Source organism: Apostichopus japonicus, chromosome 9, assembly GCF_037975245.1.
Source record: "Apostichopus japonicus isolate 1M-3 chromosome 9, ASM3797524v1, whole genome shotgun sequence".
Classification (NCBI taxonomy): Eukaryota; Metazoa; Echinodermata; class Holothuroidea; order Aspidochirotida; family Stichopodidae; genus Apostichopus; species Apostichopus japonicus.
In genome coordinates, this window is record NC_092569.1 from 34,594,912 (window position 1) to 34,614,438 (window position 19,527).

General features: G+C 36.9%; 1 protein-coding gene across 1 annotated transcript; it reads right to left on the bottom strand.

Annotated features, from left to right (window-relative positions):
- Positions 1-6,975: 6,975 nt before the first annotated feature.
- Positions 6,976-10,430, bottom strand: LOC139973690 (ficolin-2-like). The gene is made up of 4 exons (XM_071980530.1): positions 10,282-10,430; positions 9,390-9,695; positions 8,877-9,138; positions 6,976-7,574 (listed from the first exon to the last, which is right to left on the bottom strand). The coding sequence occupies exons 2-4, from the start codon at positions 9,414-9,416 to the stop codon at positions 7,402-7,404; spliced, it is 462 nt and encodes a 153-aa protein (XP_071836631.1). The 5' UTR covers positions 9,417-9,695; positions 10,282-10,430; the 3' UTR covers positions 6,976-7,401.
- Positions 10,431-19,527: the final 9,097 nt, after the last annotated feature.

Consider the following 19,527-nt stretch of genomic DNA (forward strand, 5'->3'; position numbering starts at 1 on the left):
GTGTGAACAATTATAATAGAATGTATTCTTATTATTATGGGATGTATTCTTATTATTATTATTATTATTATTATGGGATGTATTAAGAATTATGTGATGGAATAAATAGGGTATGATGGTAGGGGGACAAAGTTAAGAATAGTTACTGAAGCTGAGTTGCTTATAGGTAGAGTAGAAGAGAGGAAGGATTAAGTTTGAGATGGTTGGGCACGAGGTCATAATTATTTTCTAAGACTAACTTCACCAGTATTAGAATAGAGGATTAGTATAAAATTAATTTAAAGTTAAGTGGACACTTGAAGCGTTTTCATAGATGTTTTGTGAATACCTGGAGCTTGTTCTTTAAATGGATATTTTATTTAAGTAAACACCTAGAACTGTTTTACATGGAGATTTTATATTCAATAAAAGTTTATCACCCGAAGTTGTAGCCATGGAGGCAGACCTACATTTCATCCTGTTCTAATATCTGGCAACCATACTATTTGTTGTGCTAATTTTCTGTTGTGACGGAACTATAAATCCCCTTTTTAATTCTACGTCCTTGTTTGGCACCGGACATGAAGCCCTGCGACGACCCAACCCCAGTGATGAACAGCGCCTTCTGGAGACCGAGACGCCCCAAGGGGTTATTTTTCCCCGAGTAGCGAGCTACCCAGAGAGCCACCCTACTCCAAAGACGTCACCAACTAAGGGAACCGCCCTCGAGGTTTCCTGATGAGACAACTTCATTTTCAATAACGTTAGGTCTACTCGCGCCGCGATTTTGTTTTTATTTCGTTGGGACCGATAAGTATTTTATTTTCCAAAAAGTTCAGTGGAGTCGTTATAACATGTAAGAGCTCCAAAATATGTAAGTTTACACCCCTGAATATAATTATACATTTTACTTTAAGTTCAAGTAACCCCTTTGAGTTTAATGCAACGTTCATGTGCATAGTAACATTTCTATTTCAAACCAAGTTGTATCGTCCAGAATAAAGGATACAAAAGTATTGATGTGGTTAATGATTGCTGCAGTAAAGATTACATGGTACATGAAGCTGGTAACAAAAATTTACGATATTAATATAACAACTAATCGAACATCGCGATAACTAATAACGGCATTATAATTAGTTTGATAGTCTGAGCTTAGAGGGTTATTAACAAATTATGTATGTATAGTTTTATTTAATGTCACTCAATTTGTCAAAAATCAAGTCTTTGGATTGCTTAACAAAATGGGGTTTATTATCATTCTTTCAGAAACTCAGGCGATGTTAAGAATACATTTGGCTAACATTTCTTTTTAAACCGAGTTTTATCGTCCAGAGTAAAGGATTATTTACAATGATAAAGGCGGTTAATTATTGCTACGGTAAATATGCCATAGTTTTTGAAGCTGATAACAAAGATTTCCATCTTCATGAAAAAAAAAAATCAAATATCACGAAAACTAAAACGGCATTAGGCCTACTAAGAGATTAGACCGGCTATTATGAAGATTAATATACCAAGGTTACAATACTGGTTGTGAGGAGGCTGACAAATATTTGGAAGCTTAGAGCAGATAAAGGCAAAATAATGAGTGTTCTTCTTCAATCATGGGTTATGGGATCAAGTGGATTATGTCTTTCTTTTCCGTAAAGGATGAATTTAGGCAGAATTTCAACAACAACAAAAGTTTTCAAAACCCTAATAACTCGAAGAAAAACATGTTTTGTGTTTTTAATATCATGTAAATAATACCTTCAGATGACATTCAGAAATTGCTAATGTATTTTAAACATGATGTCATTTGAGATTAGAAACTTCTTACGTCTAATCTTGCATCTGAGGAATTGAACTAATGTATTAGATAATACAGTCTTGAAATTGTTATTGATGAACTTCGGTTAAGTCCTGTTTAAGGTTCTTGGTAAAGTCTTAAAATGATAACAACAAATCTGGGCTAATAATTTAATTATGCAAGTTACGACCAAGCGATTAAAAATGATAATGTTATGTAACAGTTACAGACCTAAAGTGTTCTAGCGGTGAGGGGATGGTTGGGGGGAGGGGTTGAAAACCATTAATGAAATGATAGAGATTTGTGACATTGACCATCAAATTACATTCGTTACTCATTTTATTTTAATAATGTAATTATCAATAGTGTAGCAATCATTACTCAATGTAATTAGTCAGTTAGATGACGTTATTAATTTATGACTTCCATGAACAGATCAATGCCCAGTGTCTATAGAACAATCGGATCATTTGCTTAATTGGTTTAAATTGTCTCCAATTATCTCTACAACTTATATTGACTCAATTTGGAAATCTCTATGGAAAACGTTTATTCATTGAAACCAACGGCAGCAATCAATAATTTTCCTAGATATTTAGATGATGATATGTGTTACTTCTTCAATGTTTGCTTATAGCTTAGGTGCATGGTTACAGTTACAACGATCGTCAATAACAAGTCCGCCATCAACAGATACATAAACAACAAGTCGGTACTTTTAAGAACAGTCCACCTCAACCCAAGTCCCCTTACATCGAGACTACAACAGTGTGTGGTTTTGGTTTAACTCCACAATAGAACACACCGCCGAAGATTAAGAAATAGGTCATGTTGCCATATAGTTGGAAATAGAGGGCGGAATCACAATATATGTATAACCACTAAGAAGAGACCATTAAAGATTACTAAAGCGAGGAAGAGATGTACACTCGAATACATGCATGCCCGTGTAAGCTAATCTTTGGGTGTCATTTATTTCAATTGTGCTAAAGCATTGCGAAATAAACAGGCAGAAATATATATATATAGGCCTATATATAAAGTCACTAACTTATATAATTATAGTTGTGCAGCGGAATACTATATGAACAATACTTCCTTATGTATTGTACTATGGCACATCCTGTTTGGGGAATGGAGTATTCTCACATCTGATTTTATAACAATGTCAGCTGTTTCATTGGACGAGGAATATGTATGAACTATAATATTTACATCCATACTGTTTATCTTATATACGTGATATTGAAACTTACGACCTGTATTGACAAATTAAAAGGTACATCGTATCATATTTTGCTTTGGCCTAAACCTCTTTTATATTGAACGGCTTAGCTATAGACGGTTCAAGCACTTCGTGTTACCCTTGCCCGCAGTTCTCAGGTGGTAGTGAGGTTTGGTTCCTAACAGTTTTAGCCAACGGATGACAACTGTCAGTCATGTTTTTGAATGAATAAATAAATGAGTGTTAGCATGACTACAATAAGTATTATTTTGCTGACAGTGGCGTAGTCAGAGTTAGAGGGAAAGTGCCCTCCCCCCTCCCCTTAGACACTGGATTTTCGGGGCAGAAACTGGGGTGGCATCAAACATTGGCAAAATAATAAACAGCTATGATGTATGATGTTGGGATATGCTACTTGATTTTACAGCACGGTGTGATCTGCTTCTCAGAAGGTATCCTTCTTTAGCTATAGTCCTCCTTAGCATAGAAAGAGATTTCTCTCAACAAGTTAACTTTGAGTCAGTAATTGATACTTCTAGTCAAAGTTCCGTGAGTCGTATGGTAATGGATTGTCGTCTTATTAAGAGATCACTGAGAAATCAGATAAATGTGAATACCTACCCACGAGTATTACTATTTTTTTTATAAACGTTTCATATCGTTTTAAAGTTTTATATCATTAATATATCGTAGTATAGCGGTTGAATTGGACGAAGTTTTCCGTCGTATTTATTTCAGGTTGGATGTAGTTTCGCTGGGAACAGGCAGCGTTTATGAAACTTAACAGTTCGTCTAGTTAGATTTTTTTACTATGACCAATCTCAATGCGAAATAATTGTGTAAAACGGTCTTAGTTTGGCAGTGAGTTCACGAGCTTTTGTCTGGATCGGCTGTTGATATCAATTTGTGTAGTCTCTTCCACCAGTTTCAGCATAGATAGGCCTTAAAAGGAGCGTTCGACATTCGTCACGTTTATGATTATGGGACGAGCAAATCTGGCTAGGCCTGTGAGCAATTTTATGTTGTCTAGGCCAGCAACGGTTGGGTAGAATAGGGTTCGCTAACACAACAATATCAAGAATACCAGTCAGAATACCAATACACTTAAGATGGCAAAACATCTCCTTAATTATTTCTTAAGGCAGTTTGCTTTCTGGCTATCAGTCATAATTCGCAAAGTAAAGAACAATTTCAGGAGTTTTGAGACAAGTTTGCTGTTGTTGCCGCTAAGATTTTTGGAAGATGCTCTTACAACCTCAGATTTGCAATTGCGTAAAAGATCGCTTTAGGCAGTGTAATGGAGTAAAAGATCGCTTTAGGCAGTGTAATGGAGTAAATTACTCTTCCCGGTGACTTGGCGTTTTTATTCTACTGCCTCCTTTCCTCTTTTTTCTCTCTTTCTTTTTCCTTCCTTCCTTCCTCTCCTTCCTCGCTTCCTCGCGCCCAACGCCCTCTGGATACGCGCCTGGTTACAGCGATAATTTGTTCGCGCATCAATCTGCAGCTAAAAGACAAGATAAATAACGGGGAAAATGTACGAAGTCGCGCTAATCGAGTAGCGGTTAAAAGTAGCAGTAAGGTACTGTTTAGGCTTACGACTCGCGCACACCTTGCTACAGTGTATTGTATATACCTAGTAATATTAGAGCCATAATGCAACAGAGGCCAAGCAATCTTAGTAGGTGTTTTTACAGACGTTTCATTTCAATTGTTTAAGACTTAAAGTAGGCCTAGCTGCTTATTTATGATTATGCGACATGTTTTACTTTGTTCAACACATACTTTTGGTGCAACATTTCTTACTGCAAAGAAACATGACTTTCCAATTCGCAATTACGTAGCACCATGTATCTGCCTAACTGCCAAACCTTTGTTCATAGAAAGTATTGATGTTGCGGATCTGTACTTTGAAGACTCGAACAACAATCATAGACCTACTGGTAAGTGAAATTTGGCAAATAGAGTTTTGGTCACGGTCGCCAAATAGCGAGTACTTTTAACAATATTTGTCGAGGCCTGAAAACCTTCAAAACATAAATTCCCATGGTAGAAACCATGGATACTGTTCATACATGGTATATGGATTTGCCATATTGAGTACAAGAACCCTATTGCTTGTGAGGTCAAATCTCTTATATATAATATATATTATAATAGGTAACCAGAGGTCTAACTCTGAAAAACCTTTTACATGATATCTAACGATGGAAATCGTGGATACCTCTAATACTTGGTGTGTGGATTCATAGCATTGATTAAAATTCCCCTATTGTTTATGGTGGAGGTGTATATAGCCACACACAACAGACTGACCTGTGTTTATCATGCAATAGTCTTATTGTAAAAGCTAGTTCTGGTTATACTAACAATCAGAAGTCTAGTGCATTGAAGTCATCGAAACCTCAATGCATTCTGCATTCTGGTTTTTAATGTGACAGACCTGTCAGCAGTAAAGAAGAAATTCAGGATTTGATAAGATCATTGTCTATTTAAAATGTTTAATTGGGTTGCTTTTTGAAGTAGAAATGTTATTTTGTCATTTTGTTTTTAATTACGTCAGTATTTAACTATTAAGTTTTGGTTATAATGGGGGCAGCGGAGCTGACAAAGGAAGCAGAAGACGAAGCAGGGAAAGCTTAAGAGGCTTTAAAACAAGCCAAAGATACAGAAAAGAGACGAGTGGCCGAGGAAGCTGAAAAAGCGACAAAAGAGAGAGACCCTAATTTGTTCCCATTTTATCAAACCAAATGTGATCAAAGAAGAGAAATTAATTAGCTTTTAATTAGTTTTTGAATATTATATATTTTATTTGTTGCCAAATGTAAAATTGGCCATGACCCCCCCCCCCCCCAAATAGAAGAAGCAATGGATGGAATTATACTTTTGCTGTTAATTCATAAGGCTAAGCACAATGTTGTCGGTAGATGGGGAGAGTAGGAGGTGGGTTGAAGAGGTTATGGGAGAGAGTGGGGTAATGGGTAAAGAATTAAAGTAAAATATATAGAAGAAGATAAATATAACTTCACAAATTATCCTTTTGAAACTAAACCCATCGAGTGATCTGGAGAACTGACACACCTTCTTTAACTGTAAATGTAGGTATGTACAATATTGTGTTCAAATATGTGTGGGAAACTGAAAAAAAAGAGCTTCAAGTTTTGTTTTCTTACCTCATAATGAAAAGTTATCTCATATTTGAAATATTGTTGCAGAATGTTACAATAATATTCTTGTTATCACTCTATGGTCATCTACTTCACAATATTACAAACAGAATAAAAGTCAAAATGTTCGTTACAGAATAAATATTAGGTTTTAAACAACTATTTTCTTCCACATGTTTGTTATTGAATTGAGTGGTTTTGACGTGACTGTATTGTGCAGTCCACATGTGCATTAGGTGAGTATTTCAAGCATTACATTATATTATGTGTGGTTTCTTAATTCGGTTTCTCTCCACTGTTAGATAAGGTACTCAATGACGTTATAGGATTGTTTACTTCCTACATTATTAATTTTTCACAAAAAAATTAAACATCTCCCAAATTTAGCGATAGTACATCTGCTTTCAACATTGCGTTATTTTAAGTTGACTATGTACATGAGATTAACAACACCACGTGCAACCACAGAATACTTTGTCATCAGTTGACATGGCCGGTATTAGACGATTTATTTAGGGATATTGTAATATATATATATTTATAAATATTACCCTATGTTTTGTGAGTAGTTCGACGGCAACCCTGATAATGACTTCATATAAACATATAAGTATTTGAAATGTGTGTGTATATGTCCTAGAAACCAAGAATCGTTAAGAATCCACTTGCAATTGTCCATTTCCAACCAACTATTAATACTTGGGGGGGGGGGGGGTTGGGAGGGTGAGGGTTGATCTACGAGGGATGCGACAAATTAAGGAAAATGCACAAGTTTACTTTATTTTATTTTTTATTCTTTTGTGAGACTCAACTATCAAACAACAGTAAGCGGGTAATATTAATAATTTGACATAAATTTCAATAAATATCTTCTCATTCCCTTAGAAAATTAATTATGTATCGAATCGTCCCGATTGTAATTTATGTTGCATTTTCTTCTTCTTTCTTGTCTATGGCACCTCCAGCTGTCCGATGATCAAACATATGTATCGATTTTTTCTTACTTTGTAAGTAAAACCTGCTCTTTTGGGCGATGTGTTATTTATACAGTATTTTGTCTACACAGGCCGTATTTTCATATCTGTGTATTGCAGGCTACATCCGTGACCGTTCAAACTAGAACTAGACCAGAACATGAACGATCCTCGAGTAGAGCCGTCGTAGTCTCTGTTGAGGTGAGAAAGAACGCATTTTACGCAGTTGTCGCTGCCATCGGGAAACACTGCACAATAATAACTATACTAGCAGATTGATCGACAATCAGAAGCAGAATTCTTTCTTCTACAGTGATAAATTTCATAGAACCACCAGGCTCCTCGGTGTCCCTCCGCACAGTCGTAGCTGCTCCATCCATCGTTGTCTCGGTCTTTTGTACTGAACTGTTTATTGTTGCTACCAGACAAACGATCATAACCTGCAACAAACGAGAAAGAGTAAATAAACCGATATATTGATTATCCGTCACATGCAGATGGGGAAAACTACTTTAAACGAATACTAGATTTGAGTAACTAGAGTCGCTAATATCGCCCTTTATTTTATATTTATTTATCGTCATTTATTTACAATACTCTTCATTCATTCATTCATTTATTTGACTCTTATTCATAAGTTCACTACTGAGTAGTTTCCTACTCTGTAAAAACTCTTGTTATAAATTTAATGTGTGTGTCGGTGTTATATCTTATAATTTGTTGAATTATATTTGAATTATTTGTTGAATTATTGAATAATTGTTGAATTATTAATATATTAGAATAATTTAATTTGGATAACCATTTTTTTTATATTTCTCTACGTATTCAACCCAGTGCTTACGTTTTTCTTTTACCACATAGGCTAACTTAGGCTCTTTTCGAACCTGGACAAGGAGGGTGGAGAGGGGGAGGGGCTGTGTGATGTAGCTTCATATATCATTCAAGTTAGGAAAACAAAGGTATCATTGTAAGATATAGTCCTGAGTAATCTAACATGTTATAATTACATACAAAGTAATAATTGCATTTTGCAGAAAAGCCATCTCCCCATAAAACAAAAATCAAATAGACGGCATCATCTGCATGTCAATATTATGGTTGTGATATAATATCTGGCCGGCTCCAAGTTCCCTGTTCTACTGTAAACAGGGTACACAGGGTGTTATTGCCATCGATTGTTCAATTCCTTACCCTATATCTATAGCACTTTTTAATATTTGTATCTTTTAACTTGAGCTGATACGTTGGACTATAAACGTAGATTGAAATTTACACTATACACAAATCATGAAATAAATACGTTTAAATGAACAATAGAACCGACATTGTATAAGGTGAATTTACTATTGATTTAGTAGCTAATATTTTAGGTTTCCACAAGGTAACCAAAATTCGATGTATTACATTTATGAAAATCTTGAATGATATTAATTATCGGCATTTTATTATTTAGTTCTTATCGACATGTACAATCTAGTCTCGTACGTATATCTTCTTCGAACAGACTGAATGATTGATTGATTCTATTTCTCGAAACTATATAGACGAATATTTAAAAATAAAACATTTCTGATTCCTCTGTTTCAATGTTCTATGAATGATAAACCCTAGATTATTTTATATATAACATGATTATATTAACATAGCGCCTCAACGTTTGCACATATGAAAATCATCGAACATACATACCACTTGAAGTCTCACTATACAGTAACGAGAAGAGACATGTGACTACTCACCTGTATTTCCACTGTGTGATCCAACTGATAGTCGATACTTGTCTGCCTCGTTATTAATGCGAAAAGTCGAATAGACGGCATAAAACGATGATGAGCCAGAGTCCCGTAGATCAATACGTAGCTGGTACCTTTTCTGGTTGGTCAGAGAGTGAATAAATTTGTTACCTAGCCAGTGGTCGTGATTTTTATTACCAAAACCGTTCTTGTAGTCCGACCAACCACGATAAAAGTCAGCAGAGGAACTCGATCGTCGCTGGAAAACCTATGAAATGAAGAAAAAAAGGTTAATACAACTATAGAATCTACCAATCCTTAAGAGCATGACATTCAAAGCCGAAAAATAGTTAATAAAGATATAAATATTGTGAAAGTGAGATAATTCGCAAGAGTACTTTGTTACTTGATTTGCTTTCCTAAAATGGTCAAGTTCATCTCAACGGGACCTGCAGTGCATCATTTTGAGTAAAGTGAGGAAGTTAAGAATTTAAGTCCTTCATTGTTTGCATTACTCACCGTCCATCCTCCTCCGTTACTTTCCATCTCACAGTAAACCTGAATGCCGCTTGACCAACAATCAGGGTAAATGGTGTAAACACCATCACTGCGTGTACCGGAAACATAAAGCTCGTAGCAATCTTTTGGGAGGCTTGTGCACGTCACTCCGTCCCCTTCGTAGCCATCATTACAGTAACATTTACGGACACTGCTCCTCGTATCACAGGTTGCGTGACTACCACACTGGTAACTCTCATCTACACGCCGGTTGTTCCTACAAGTCGATTTCCGTGTACATCGTGAATTGATGTAAAAGTGGCCCTCCTAATTTAAGATATTCAGCGAAAATAAAAACGACTAATAAATAAATTATTAATTTGCGGTTGTCACAGTGAAATGTACAGAATTTCAACGGTAAGTGGCGATTGATAAATCCCCTCGAATGATATAGGTATGAGTATCAACCTTTATGAAAGTTTTATGAAGTATTTGAAGCCAATTCCGAAGTAGGAGGCGAAAGGATCCGCCATAAAAAAGTAGCTGCAAATATTGCATTCAACGGCTTACCGCGACTATACATTAGGCCTACAAATAGTTCTAACCGTAAGACTGAAAAAAAAGTATCTATGGAATTTTGTGTCAGGCTTATAAGTGGATGCACACTCGAAGGGAGTGGTCTCGTGATTCCCGACTAAACGTAATACTTCCCTCGACTGACAGTTTTGACTGGACTGGAGACAAAAAAATGGGTCAATGGCCCCTCCCCAACCTCGATGCGCACGCCACTGAATTATCTGTAAATGTAATGATTTTATCGACAAGTATAAATACTAAAGGTTTCCTTCTAATTAAATGGACAATGATTAAGAACAAAGCATTATATAACATTTCCTGAATGAACCGTACTGACCCCTAATACACTTCCAATGTTAGCAACGAAGCAGTTGTGGATGCACGTCTCTCCGTCCCCTTGGTAGTTTGGATTGCAGTAACATTTACGGACACCGTTCCTCTCAGCACAGGTTGCGTGATCACTACACTGGTAACTCGCTTGTATAATCTGGTTGTTTCGGCAAGTTGATTTTCGTGTACACCGTTGTACCGCGAAATACACTGGTCCTCGACGAAGTTTCTCGCGATCCCAGAAACAGCAGTCACCTTCTTTCCGGCGATGCTCCAAAATAGAAGACGGACTTCCAGCCGCAATCGAGTGAAGCACAAGTCGAACTTCTCGCCGACTAAATATTACCAGAGTCAGTCCAAAATCAGCTTTATAGCCACCAACTCCTGGCGTAACGAACTTCCTCAACGGAGACAGAAATTCTTCACCTTCTCCGAAATAAAGACTGGAAAACTGTACTTTCACAGCAAAGTCCTCTTCAAACTTCTGAATGGAAGTGTAGAATCAATCTTGTTATCGATATCTCAATCTTTCAGAAACTACTGGCAGTTGAGCACTGACGATATATAGTAGAATGGTATAATATGTGTCGTCGCTTGTATTCGTTCAGAAACTGAGAAACTCTTCGATCTGGGCGGTTTTTATACGATTCGCCATGTCAAGAATCATCTAGATCTTTCTCGATACACTTGACCCAGTTTCTCTATTCTTGGAAGTCCTTTGCATATCTCGCGAACGTTCCGGAGAATCCACGAAGATGCCGTGCACAGCTTACACGCGATTCCACGTAAACCGACGTTAACCCGAGACCAGCGTGTCATCATAAGGAATATACCAGAACAATCGTGTATTATAACATTCTGACGCGGTAACCCGACCTAATTTCTCAAATACTGATTTATCACGTAGGCAATTTTAAAGACTTTCTATATAATAACATTAGGTTCCTCACTAGCAGTAACTAGCGTTAGGCTACAATGGGCCCTCGTAACAATGTATACACCAGCTCTTCTTAATTTTAGAGCAACTAATACACCCTTGAAGAGGGAAATAACGGTCATATAAGAAGATACAAAGATTACGTAATTAGTAGAATTAGAATAATTTAATAGAACATAAGTCCAAACCACCTGTGAAAGATCCTGATTAAATAAGTTATAGCACCTTGCGTCAATTTACGGTGTAACTTTGTAGACCGATACCTTCTATAGATGTATAAGCAGTAGAGGCGTCAATCATATAGAGGGGGGGGGGGAGGGGGACACGTCCCCACTTCTAAAGGGTGGGGACACAATATAAAATGTTACTCCACCCACAGGTTTTGTAACTGATTCGCGTAGGCGCTGGAGTATCATCCAGACTCATAATGACTCGTGTATCCCACAAAGGGAGCTTAAACATTGTGCTACATGAGATTAGTATGTTATTAATTTTAAATTCTCATCTGCTCGACCACCAGATGAAAAATAGAGCTTTGCAACTGGGTTGAAATAAGAATTATGGATTTCATTGATAGCGTAAATTAAATGAGGAACCGCGCTCATATATCTCTGAGGCTATCTGCACAGGCCACTTGATAATGAAAGCCCGAATCATTCGCTAATCTCCTTCCATAATATATAAATATATTTTTATCATAGTATATCGAATTTCACGTACAAGCATAACACTATATGTGTAAATAATATTGTGGAATCAGTTTAGTTAGCAAAGTCACCCAGGATAGTTTTGAAGTGTTTTGAGAAAATTACATATATCAAACGAGATTTGAGACAGATAGTCATGTTGTTGTTATAACCATGTTAGTCATTATACCTCAAGTTCTAGTTTAGTAGTTCTGTATATTTGTTCAAAAAATATTTTATTTCAAGTTCACTGGTGCCAACTACAGGGCCTTAGCCAGCGGGGTAGGGGGGGGGGGGGTGCGGGGCAGCTGCCCTTTTAAAATTTCACTTCCTAAATGAAAGTAAGCCTACGATAATATGAACGTCTGGACAGTTTGCGAAATGTTCATATCATTTCTTCTGATATCATTAGTCAGTTGTGTGCAACCTCAAGATTCTAGGCACGTGTTGTATGAATGGCGTTCAAAAAGAACACAAGGTTGGGTTTAACCGCTCATCACGTATATGCACAATAAATGCACAATACATGTAGAGAGTTCCTAAGATTTAACCTGCGTGAACAGTGTAGCAGTCTAATATGAAACTACGGTACATAAATATATTTATTACGTCTATATGTCCGACAATGACGGCCTATCAGTTTTATTGTTAGCCCTTATATCAGTGCCCCAATGTTTTTACTAAGAATATTGAGGCACTCAGTTCCCCTTCACAGCCCAGTAACTGAGTCCAAATGCCATTCCCCTCCCTCCCCAGTAGGTCCCTTTTTGGCATGTAAAACAAATAATGATAACAAAAAACTAACAATTAATTTACACCAAACTCCCCATATAGATCCCCTTCAGCATATATAGGCTACGGATACCATCAGAATGCCCTACAGCACACAGCGTGCTTTTATTTCTTCACTTACCTGTGTAAAACAATGAATAACGCAGAGTTTACAAAGAAACGTAAAGCCTTCATTTTTCCTCTACGAAGTGATTTTATTCCCATTAACCTTTTCTGAAGTGTAATTTAAAAAAATGAGATCTCAAAATGTTTAGATGCAATTGACAAGGCCTGGGAAGTGCCATTTCCGGCAACCTGGGAGGCATATTTGGCAAAGCATTATGGAACGCGAAAAGGGAAAACATATTTCGTTGTCTAGACTAAACTTCCGTTGTCTTAACTTACGTTGTTGTCATCCGCGCTGTTCAACATTATTGCTCAACCCAGTAATGTAAAAAATAGGCGTTTCGCACGAAATTAAACAAACATCACCAGCGCAGGAGAATGCATGATATGTACCACTACAACTACTAGGCCTACTACTGTTACACCAGGGAATTCCATAAAAACTCACTGGTTACACCTAGAGCCATATTAGAACTCCAACTACTGCTACTAGTAGACTCAACAATGAAAATAATTCTAAACAGTCTGCACTTTACCCACATATCCTAATTAACGACGTGCTTATAGTAAGCATATGCAGCGCAAACTGAATTTAGTTTGAGAAGAGCTATTCTTTTTAGTTTTTACATAACGTGGTCGAGCAATTGTTGAACAGCGCCGATGGCAACAACTTAAGTTTAGACAAAGTAATAAGTTTTCCCTTTTCGCGTTCTATAAAACATTCTTGCTACACTCTCGCCAACCGATGGTGGCGCTCAGATAGTGTCATGATCAGAGCCGTATATAGAGAGAGTTTGGCCAACTGGCGATTTGTGACGTCACACGCAAACCATGGGCATCAAAATAGGTCCAGTTGTCGTTACCAGTTGCGCGAAACACGAAAAACACCACACACAATATATAGCAGCTTTGCACACTGTGCTCGTTGCGAACAAACGAAGCGACTCAGAATGTCAGATTTTGACAGGCATACGAGGAACAAAATGGATATCATGTAATGAATTAGAGTATGCGTTAGTTAATGACATTTACGTTTATCTTCACACCTGAAATGCATAGAAAACTGGCTGAAAACCTGTCATTACACTTGTTTTATTTTACGCCTCATACTACTAGTCCTACTTTAGTCATACAAACGAAAAGCACACATCACAGTCCTGGCTAGGCTATATTACAGACGCAGAACTATAGCATCAGGCCTACAGTAATAGATCCTTCAATTAAATAAAGTAGGCCTACACATAAAATGACAATTTATGATTCACTGATCTTTTCAGGTTTGCCAAAAGTAGTTGTACCAGAGGTCATTGTATTAAACTCCAGAAGTTACATAGTAGGATTAATATTCGGCATAACTTTTTCTCTAAAGTCTAATACAACTTATACAAGGGTTGTGAATGGATGGAATGGTTTGCCTGAGAAGGTTGAATTGCAATTAGTGTGAATGGGTATAAGAATACTTTGGATGAGTACATTAAGCATTGTAATTGGGCATGACATTTGATGTCCTCGGTTTTATTCCTCTCATATAGCCTTAGGGTCCTTAATGGGGACTTAATGTCTCTCCTGGTCTTTTTTTCTACTAAACTTTATACTTGAGTGTAGGAGTTAGCAATAGTTGGGAGTCTGTGGGCAAACCTAAAACTGATATTGTGGTGTTAATTTCTCAGGAATGTAGTACTAGGCTATAGTAGGTGCAACAGATTGAATGGGTCTGTCGAGAAAAAAAAAACCTGCAACAACTGAATCCTGGTGTATGTTGTAGCTTATGTATTTTCCATTAACATATACACTATACGGTCATGTCCTTAATAGGGTTTCATGGATCACACTGACATAGTGTGCCTACTTGTCAGTGTTGTCAACTGAGCACAGGGCTGATGACATCATTCAGTTTGTTATTATGCAGACAGCAAATGGCCATAATGATAACTATTAATTGTTACTTATTCTTCATACTGCCCTTACTGGCCTTACCTGAACAGTGATGTATAAAAATGGAAGAAGTTGTTAAGCTTTTCATTTAAGAATCGTTTCAGCCTGTCCTATTTCAAACATATGATTGGCAGGTTTCCACGTTACATAGCTTATCAAAATGGAGCTGTTCTGTAAAGCAAGAAAATCACACATATGCATGCATACAAACACACTCATATAACAATTTCTGAATATCTTTTCAGCTGCCCAAAGGTACTGGAATGCAAGCTCTGTTGGGTGAATTAAAAAACCCTCATTGTACTCTTTTATTATGGTCGGCGTAGCTGGAACCAGCAATGATGGTGATGTGGATTTGACAGTACCTAGACAAGAATTCAATAGCTGCTTTGTATTGAAGTGGGTTCAACTTGCTCAAGGCCATGACAGGATGACGACTACACATCAGGATGAATTATCTGTTGCAGAGCTTTATAAACCAGGCAGTTGTTGAAACATCCATTGGGTGACCCTCACAGTCTACCAGGCACTGCATCACAGAAGCAAAACGAAGTGTGTGTGATACCTTCATCTTATGAGAGTGGAATGGTATCAGTGTGGCCTCTGTCAATTTGGCTTCAAGTCTTTGTTTTCTTGAAAGCTGAGAAGATCTTTCAGTGGTTTCACACTGACCTCTGTACTTGACAATTCATGTGTACTTGCCAGCTCAGGAGGAAGCCAGATTTTAATTACATTAGCCAATGCTGACTTTTTTTTGGACATGTGGTACATCTGCAAGGAGGTGAAGGAAGCAGTTGGAGTTGCATGGATGTGGAATCTTGTTGATAGTCTGGCAGTCTTATCCACAGATTATCCCAAAGCTTCTCCACATTGCCACATTCAGAACTTATTCGATGATAAACTTGAAAATTGCAGGAATCTAACGAAGCACCGATCAAGGGAATTTGTTTGTATAATTATTGAAAGCTGTGACCTTCTGATGTTACAGACTAATGTGAAATAAAGGGCAGTAGATTACCTTGTAAATGAACCTTGTTATTGTTTGATTGTATCTAATGTTTGCAAAATTTTAAGTTGCATGCTACCAATTGAAACATAATTCTTTCTCTATTAATGGGATGTAAATACTTCTCCTTAAAGGGTGTGAAGACTCCTGCACAAAGAAACGTCTCATGCTGGTTATCTGACCTAGTTTCGAATGCGGTGTAACAGAAGTGTTAGACACCACCATTGATCCCAGAAAATACACACACAGCTTGCTACCATCTGTAAATAGACATTAGTGTAAAGTCAATACAAACATCACAGTCAATACCCACAACACAGTGCACATAGCAGCGTGGACATCTCAGGTCTAGATAAAAGATAAAAAGGTATCAGGTTTCATTACTGTCTACATTTTGCAGCGACACAAAAAAAATTTCACTTGCAAGCAACGGAAAGTAAACTTTTTCAGAGCGCGGCATGCGGTTTAGGGCGAGTCTTCAATACCTTTAAATATACTGCATCGGTTGTTGTCACTTGATCATTTGCTTGTGTGTGAGCTAAACAGCTTAAATAATATGTAAAAAAATAATACAAACTTTCAAATTGCCAGATATTTACTTGCTCAAAATCATTATGCCATCATGATTTGTTGCTATCCTTGAGTCCATTATTCAGATGATGAGGCAGATTCCCTTCAACTCTCCATGATGAAGGTAAAACCTTATATCTTAACCAACTGCCATTGAGTGTCCATTTGAAAGTTTCAAACACACAAGTGCATTGATTAAAACAAAGACTTTATTGCTGTGGTTGCAGGAACTGGATTTCAGCCTAGTAGTCACTCACCAGGTTCGTCTTTATCAGTCTGCTAACTGTGGCTTTTTATGTTAGGAGTTTTTCTTCAAAGCACATGTCACCTTTGATTTGTAAAAAAAGTCCTGAAATTCAGGGAGTTAAAATTTACTGTCTAAAGATAATGTTAAAAGATTTTTTTTTTAACTTCAGTCGTCAATGTGGGTGTCAATTAAGGGAATAAGGAGTTACTGATGCAATGACTTTCTGGCATAAGTGCATTTATAATGTGTTAAAACTTGAAAGGTGTATCATACTGCATCCCCCCTCCCCCTCTTAATTTGCACTCCGTTGGAATGCACAGACAGTTTTGCTTATTAATGAAATACCAGTTAACACTAAATTTTCAAGTCTTCCTTTAAAACAGTCAAACGAAACCGTGCATTGCCTAAGCTAGGCCTACGCAATAGTTTGAACATTTCTTTATCAACATGTGGTGACAGGGCTCTTAAGATAATTCAGTGACCAAGACAAGAGTGTAGGGTAGTCTTTGCAATAAGCATGACTAAGGTTAGGCTACCAGTACCATAATTAGCCTTGGCCTAGTGGTCTTTGAAATGTAGCCTAGGCCCCAGCTACTTTGATAAATGAACTTTGACTGCATCCAAATTAAACCAAGTCCTAGGCTATACTTTTGAAGAAGAAAAAATTAGGCTGAATTCATGTTAGCCTAAACAGGCTAGGCCAATGCTGACAATTAACACAAACCAAGATCATTTAACCATTTGGGCACTTGTTTATGGCATACTAAAAGGGTCTATATAATTAGGCCTGATTGTGTACACAAGTTGCCAATGAGTATAGACCTAGCCTAACTAGTTTAGGCCTAGGCTACTTTGTTTTCCTTAGGCCTAGTTTAATTGGGCCTTATACTGTGCCATATTATGTAATGTGCTATAACAGTTGTAGTAATAGCAAGAATGGTCCAGGTCTAAATAAGCCAAGGCTTAACTTATGCTTCGGGCTTAACTAAGGATTAGGGCTTTACGTGATGCCTAGAGGCTAGCCCACCCTTTTACATTAACTAAAAGTGATACTTTTTTAGGCTAGGCATAGCCTAGGCATACATGTGCGACTGAAACTGCCATGCCTATGATTAGGAGAGCTGGCATAATGAAATCGAATTTGTGGATCGTAAAACGAGAGAGAATAGCCATGAATGTAATTACAGAAACCAGTCTGAACGTAAAATTCTCGCATTGCTTATACATTACTCGTATTACACTAGGGCCTATGACTAGTATGGGCCTAGGCTACACAGACTTTTTTTCATTAGATCTCCATCTTGTTCTTTCTACTTCCAAAAATTCCTTTTCTTTTATGGTCAGCCGGACAATCAAACAACAATATCCGTTCTGACCGATTGCAGCATCCCCAGCACCATTTCTTTCATAATTTCGTACTTTTTTCGTGTACACAAACGATAGTCTATACACTGTGAGTATGCGTGTCGTCTGCTATAAAGTTTTCAAGTGGACCTATTTTACCACCCTGTGTGGGCGTTTTCCCTCTCGACCAATCCAAATCGGTTACATGGTTGGCCAAACTCTCTCTATATACGGCTCTGGTCATGATGGTCCCTTTTAGGAAATGGCTCACCTACTAAAATTTTCTTTAAAACCCCCTGGTATAACGCACCTCAAAGCATTACTGTGTAATATTTGGACGATACATAATGTTTCTCGATGTTCCTCAACTGTGTATGGAACGCGAAAAGTGAAAAGTTTAAGAATGTTTCCGTTTGGGTTTAAGTTTCAATTAACCATGATACGGCTCTAAGTCACACCCGGATGTTAAATAGACAAGTCTTCCTTAATTTAAGTAAAATCACTTGTCAGCTGTTGACTTTTGTTTAAATTTATCTATGACTGACATATCAATCCAGGGACAAGCAAAAGTGAAGCTTTTAATGTCTCAAATTAAGAAATTAAGAAATCGGCTGGTTTCGATAATTTCTGCCCGAACATTATAAAATTGATAATACCTTACATTGTAAAACCACTGACTTATATTTTCAACCTCTCATTTACCTCGGGTATTTTTCCTGATATTCTTAAAATTGCCAAAGTCATACCGATATTTAAAAAGGGTGACGTTCATTTATTTAGTAATTATCGTCCCATTTCTATACTACCTTGTATATCTAAAATCTTGGAAAGGTTGATTTTTAACCGTCTCAATGCTTTCTTTGATAAGTTTCATATTCTCAATGAAAACCAATTTGGTTTTCGTCCTGGCCACTCTACAGAACTTGCTTTGGTCAATGCAGTGGATAAAATTCATAGTGCTCTTGATTCGGGTGATAATTGTATTGGTGTTTTTTTAGACCTTTCCAAGCATTCGATACCATCGATCATGGAATTCTTCTGAGGAAATTATCACATTACGGTATTAGAGGTCTAGCTCTTTCTCTCATTTCAAGTTATTTGTTTAACAGGCAACGGTACGTTTCTTTTTCTGGAATCAATTCTGATAATCGTTCAGTTAAGTGCGGAGTTCCTCAAGGGTCTATATTAGGTCCACTTCTTTTTATAATTTATATAAATGATATTTGCAACGTCTCTACAAATTGCTCGATTGTCCTTTTTGCTGATGACACTAATATTTTTTTTCTCTGACAGCAATGTAGAAACTCTTAAAGTAACCATATGTAATGAATTAAATGCGTTTTATGATTGGTTTTCTGCTAACAAACTGTCTTTGAATATTGATAAAACAAATTATGTGGTATTTGGAAACTCCTCTAGAACATTAAATGCTGATTTATATATGCATGGTATTTGCCTTAAAAGAGTCGATAATATTAAATTTCTTGGTGTGTATATTGACTCTCAGCTCTCTTGGAAAGTCCATATCAATCATGTTTGTAAACAAGTTTCTAGAGGTGTAGGTATTTTATATAAGTTAAAATATACTTTTCCAAGGAAAATTCTGAGATCTATTTACTATAGTATTATAT

Excerpts from the sequence above, each read along its gene's own strand:
- LOC139973690 (XM_071980530.1), bottom strand. The coding sequence starts at position 9,416 with ATGGAAAGTAACGGAGGAGGATGGACG. Across the intron at positions 9,139-9,389 it reads GTAACGGAGGAGGATGGACG|GTTTTCCAGCGACGATCGAG; the intron begins GTGAGTAATGCA and ends TTCATTTCATAG. Across the intron at positions 7,575-8,876 it reads ATCACACAGTGGAAATACAG|GTTATGATCGTTTGTCTGGT; the intron begins GTGAGTAGTCAC and ends CGTTTGTTGCAG.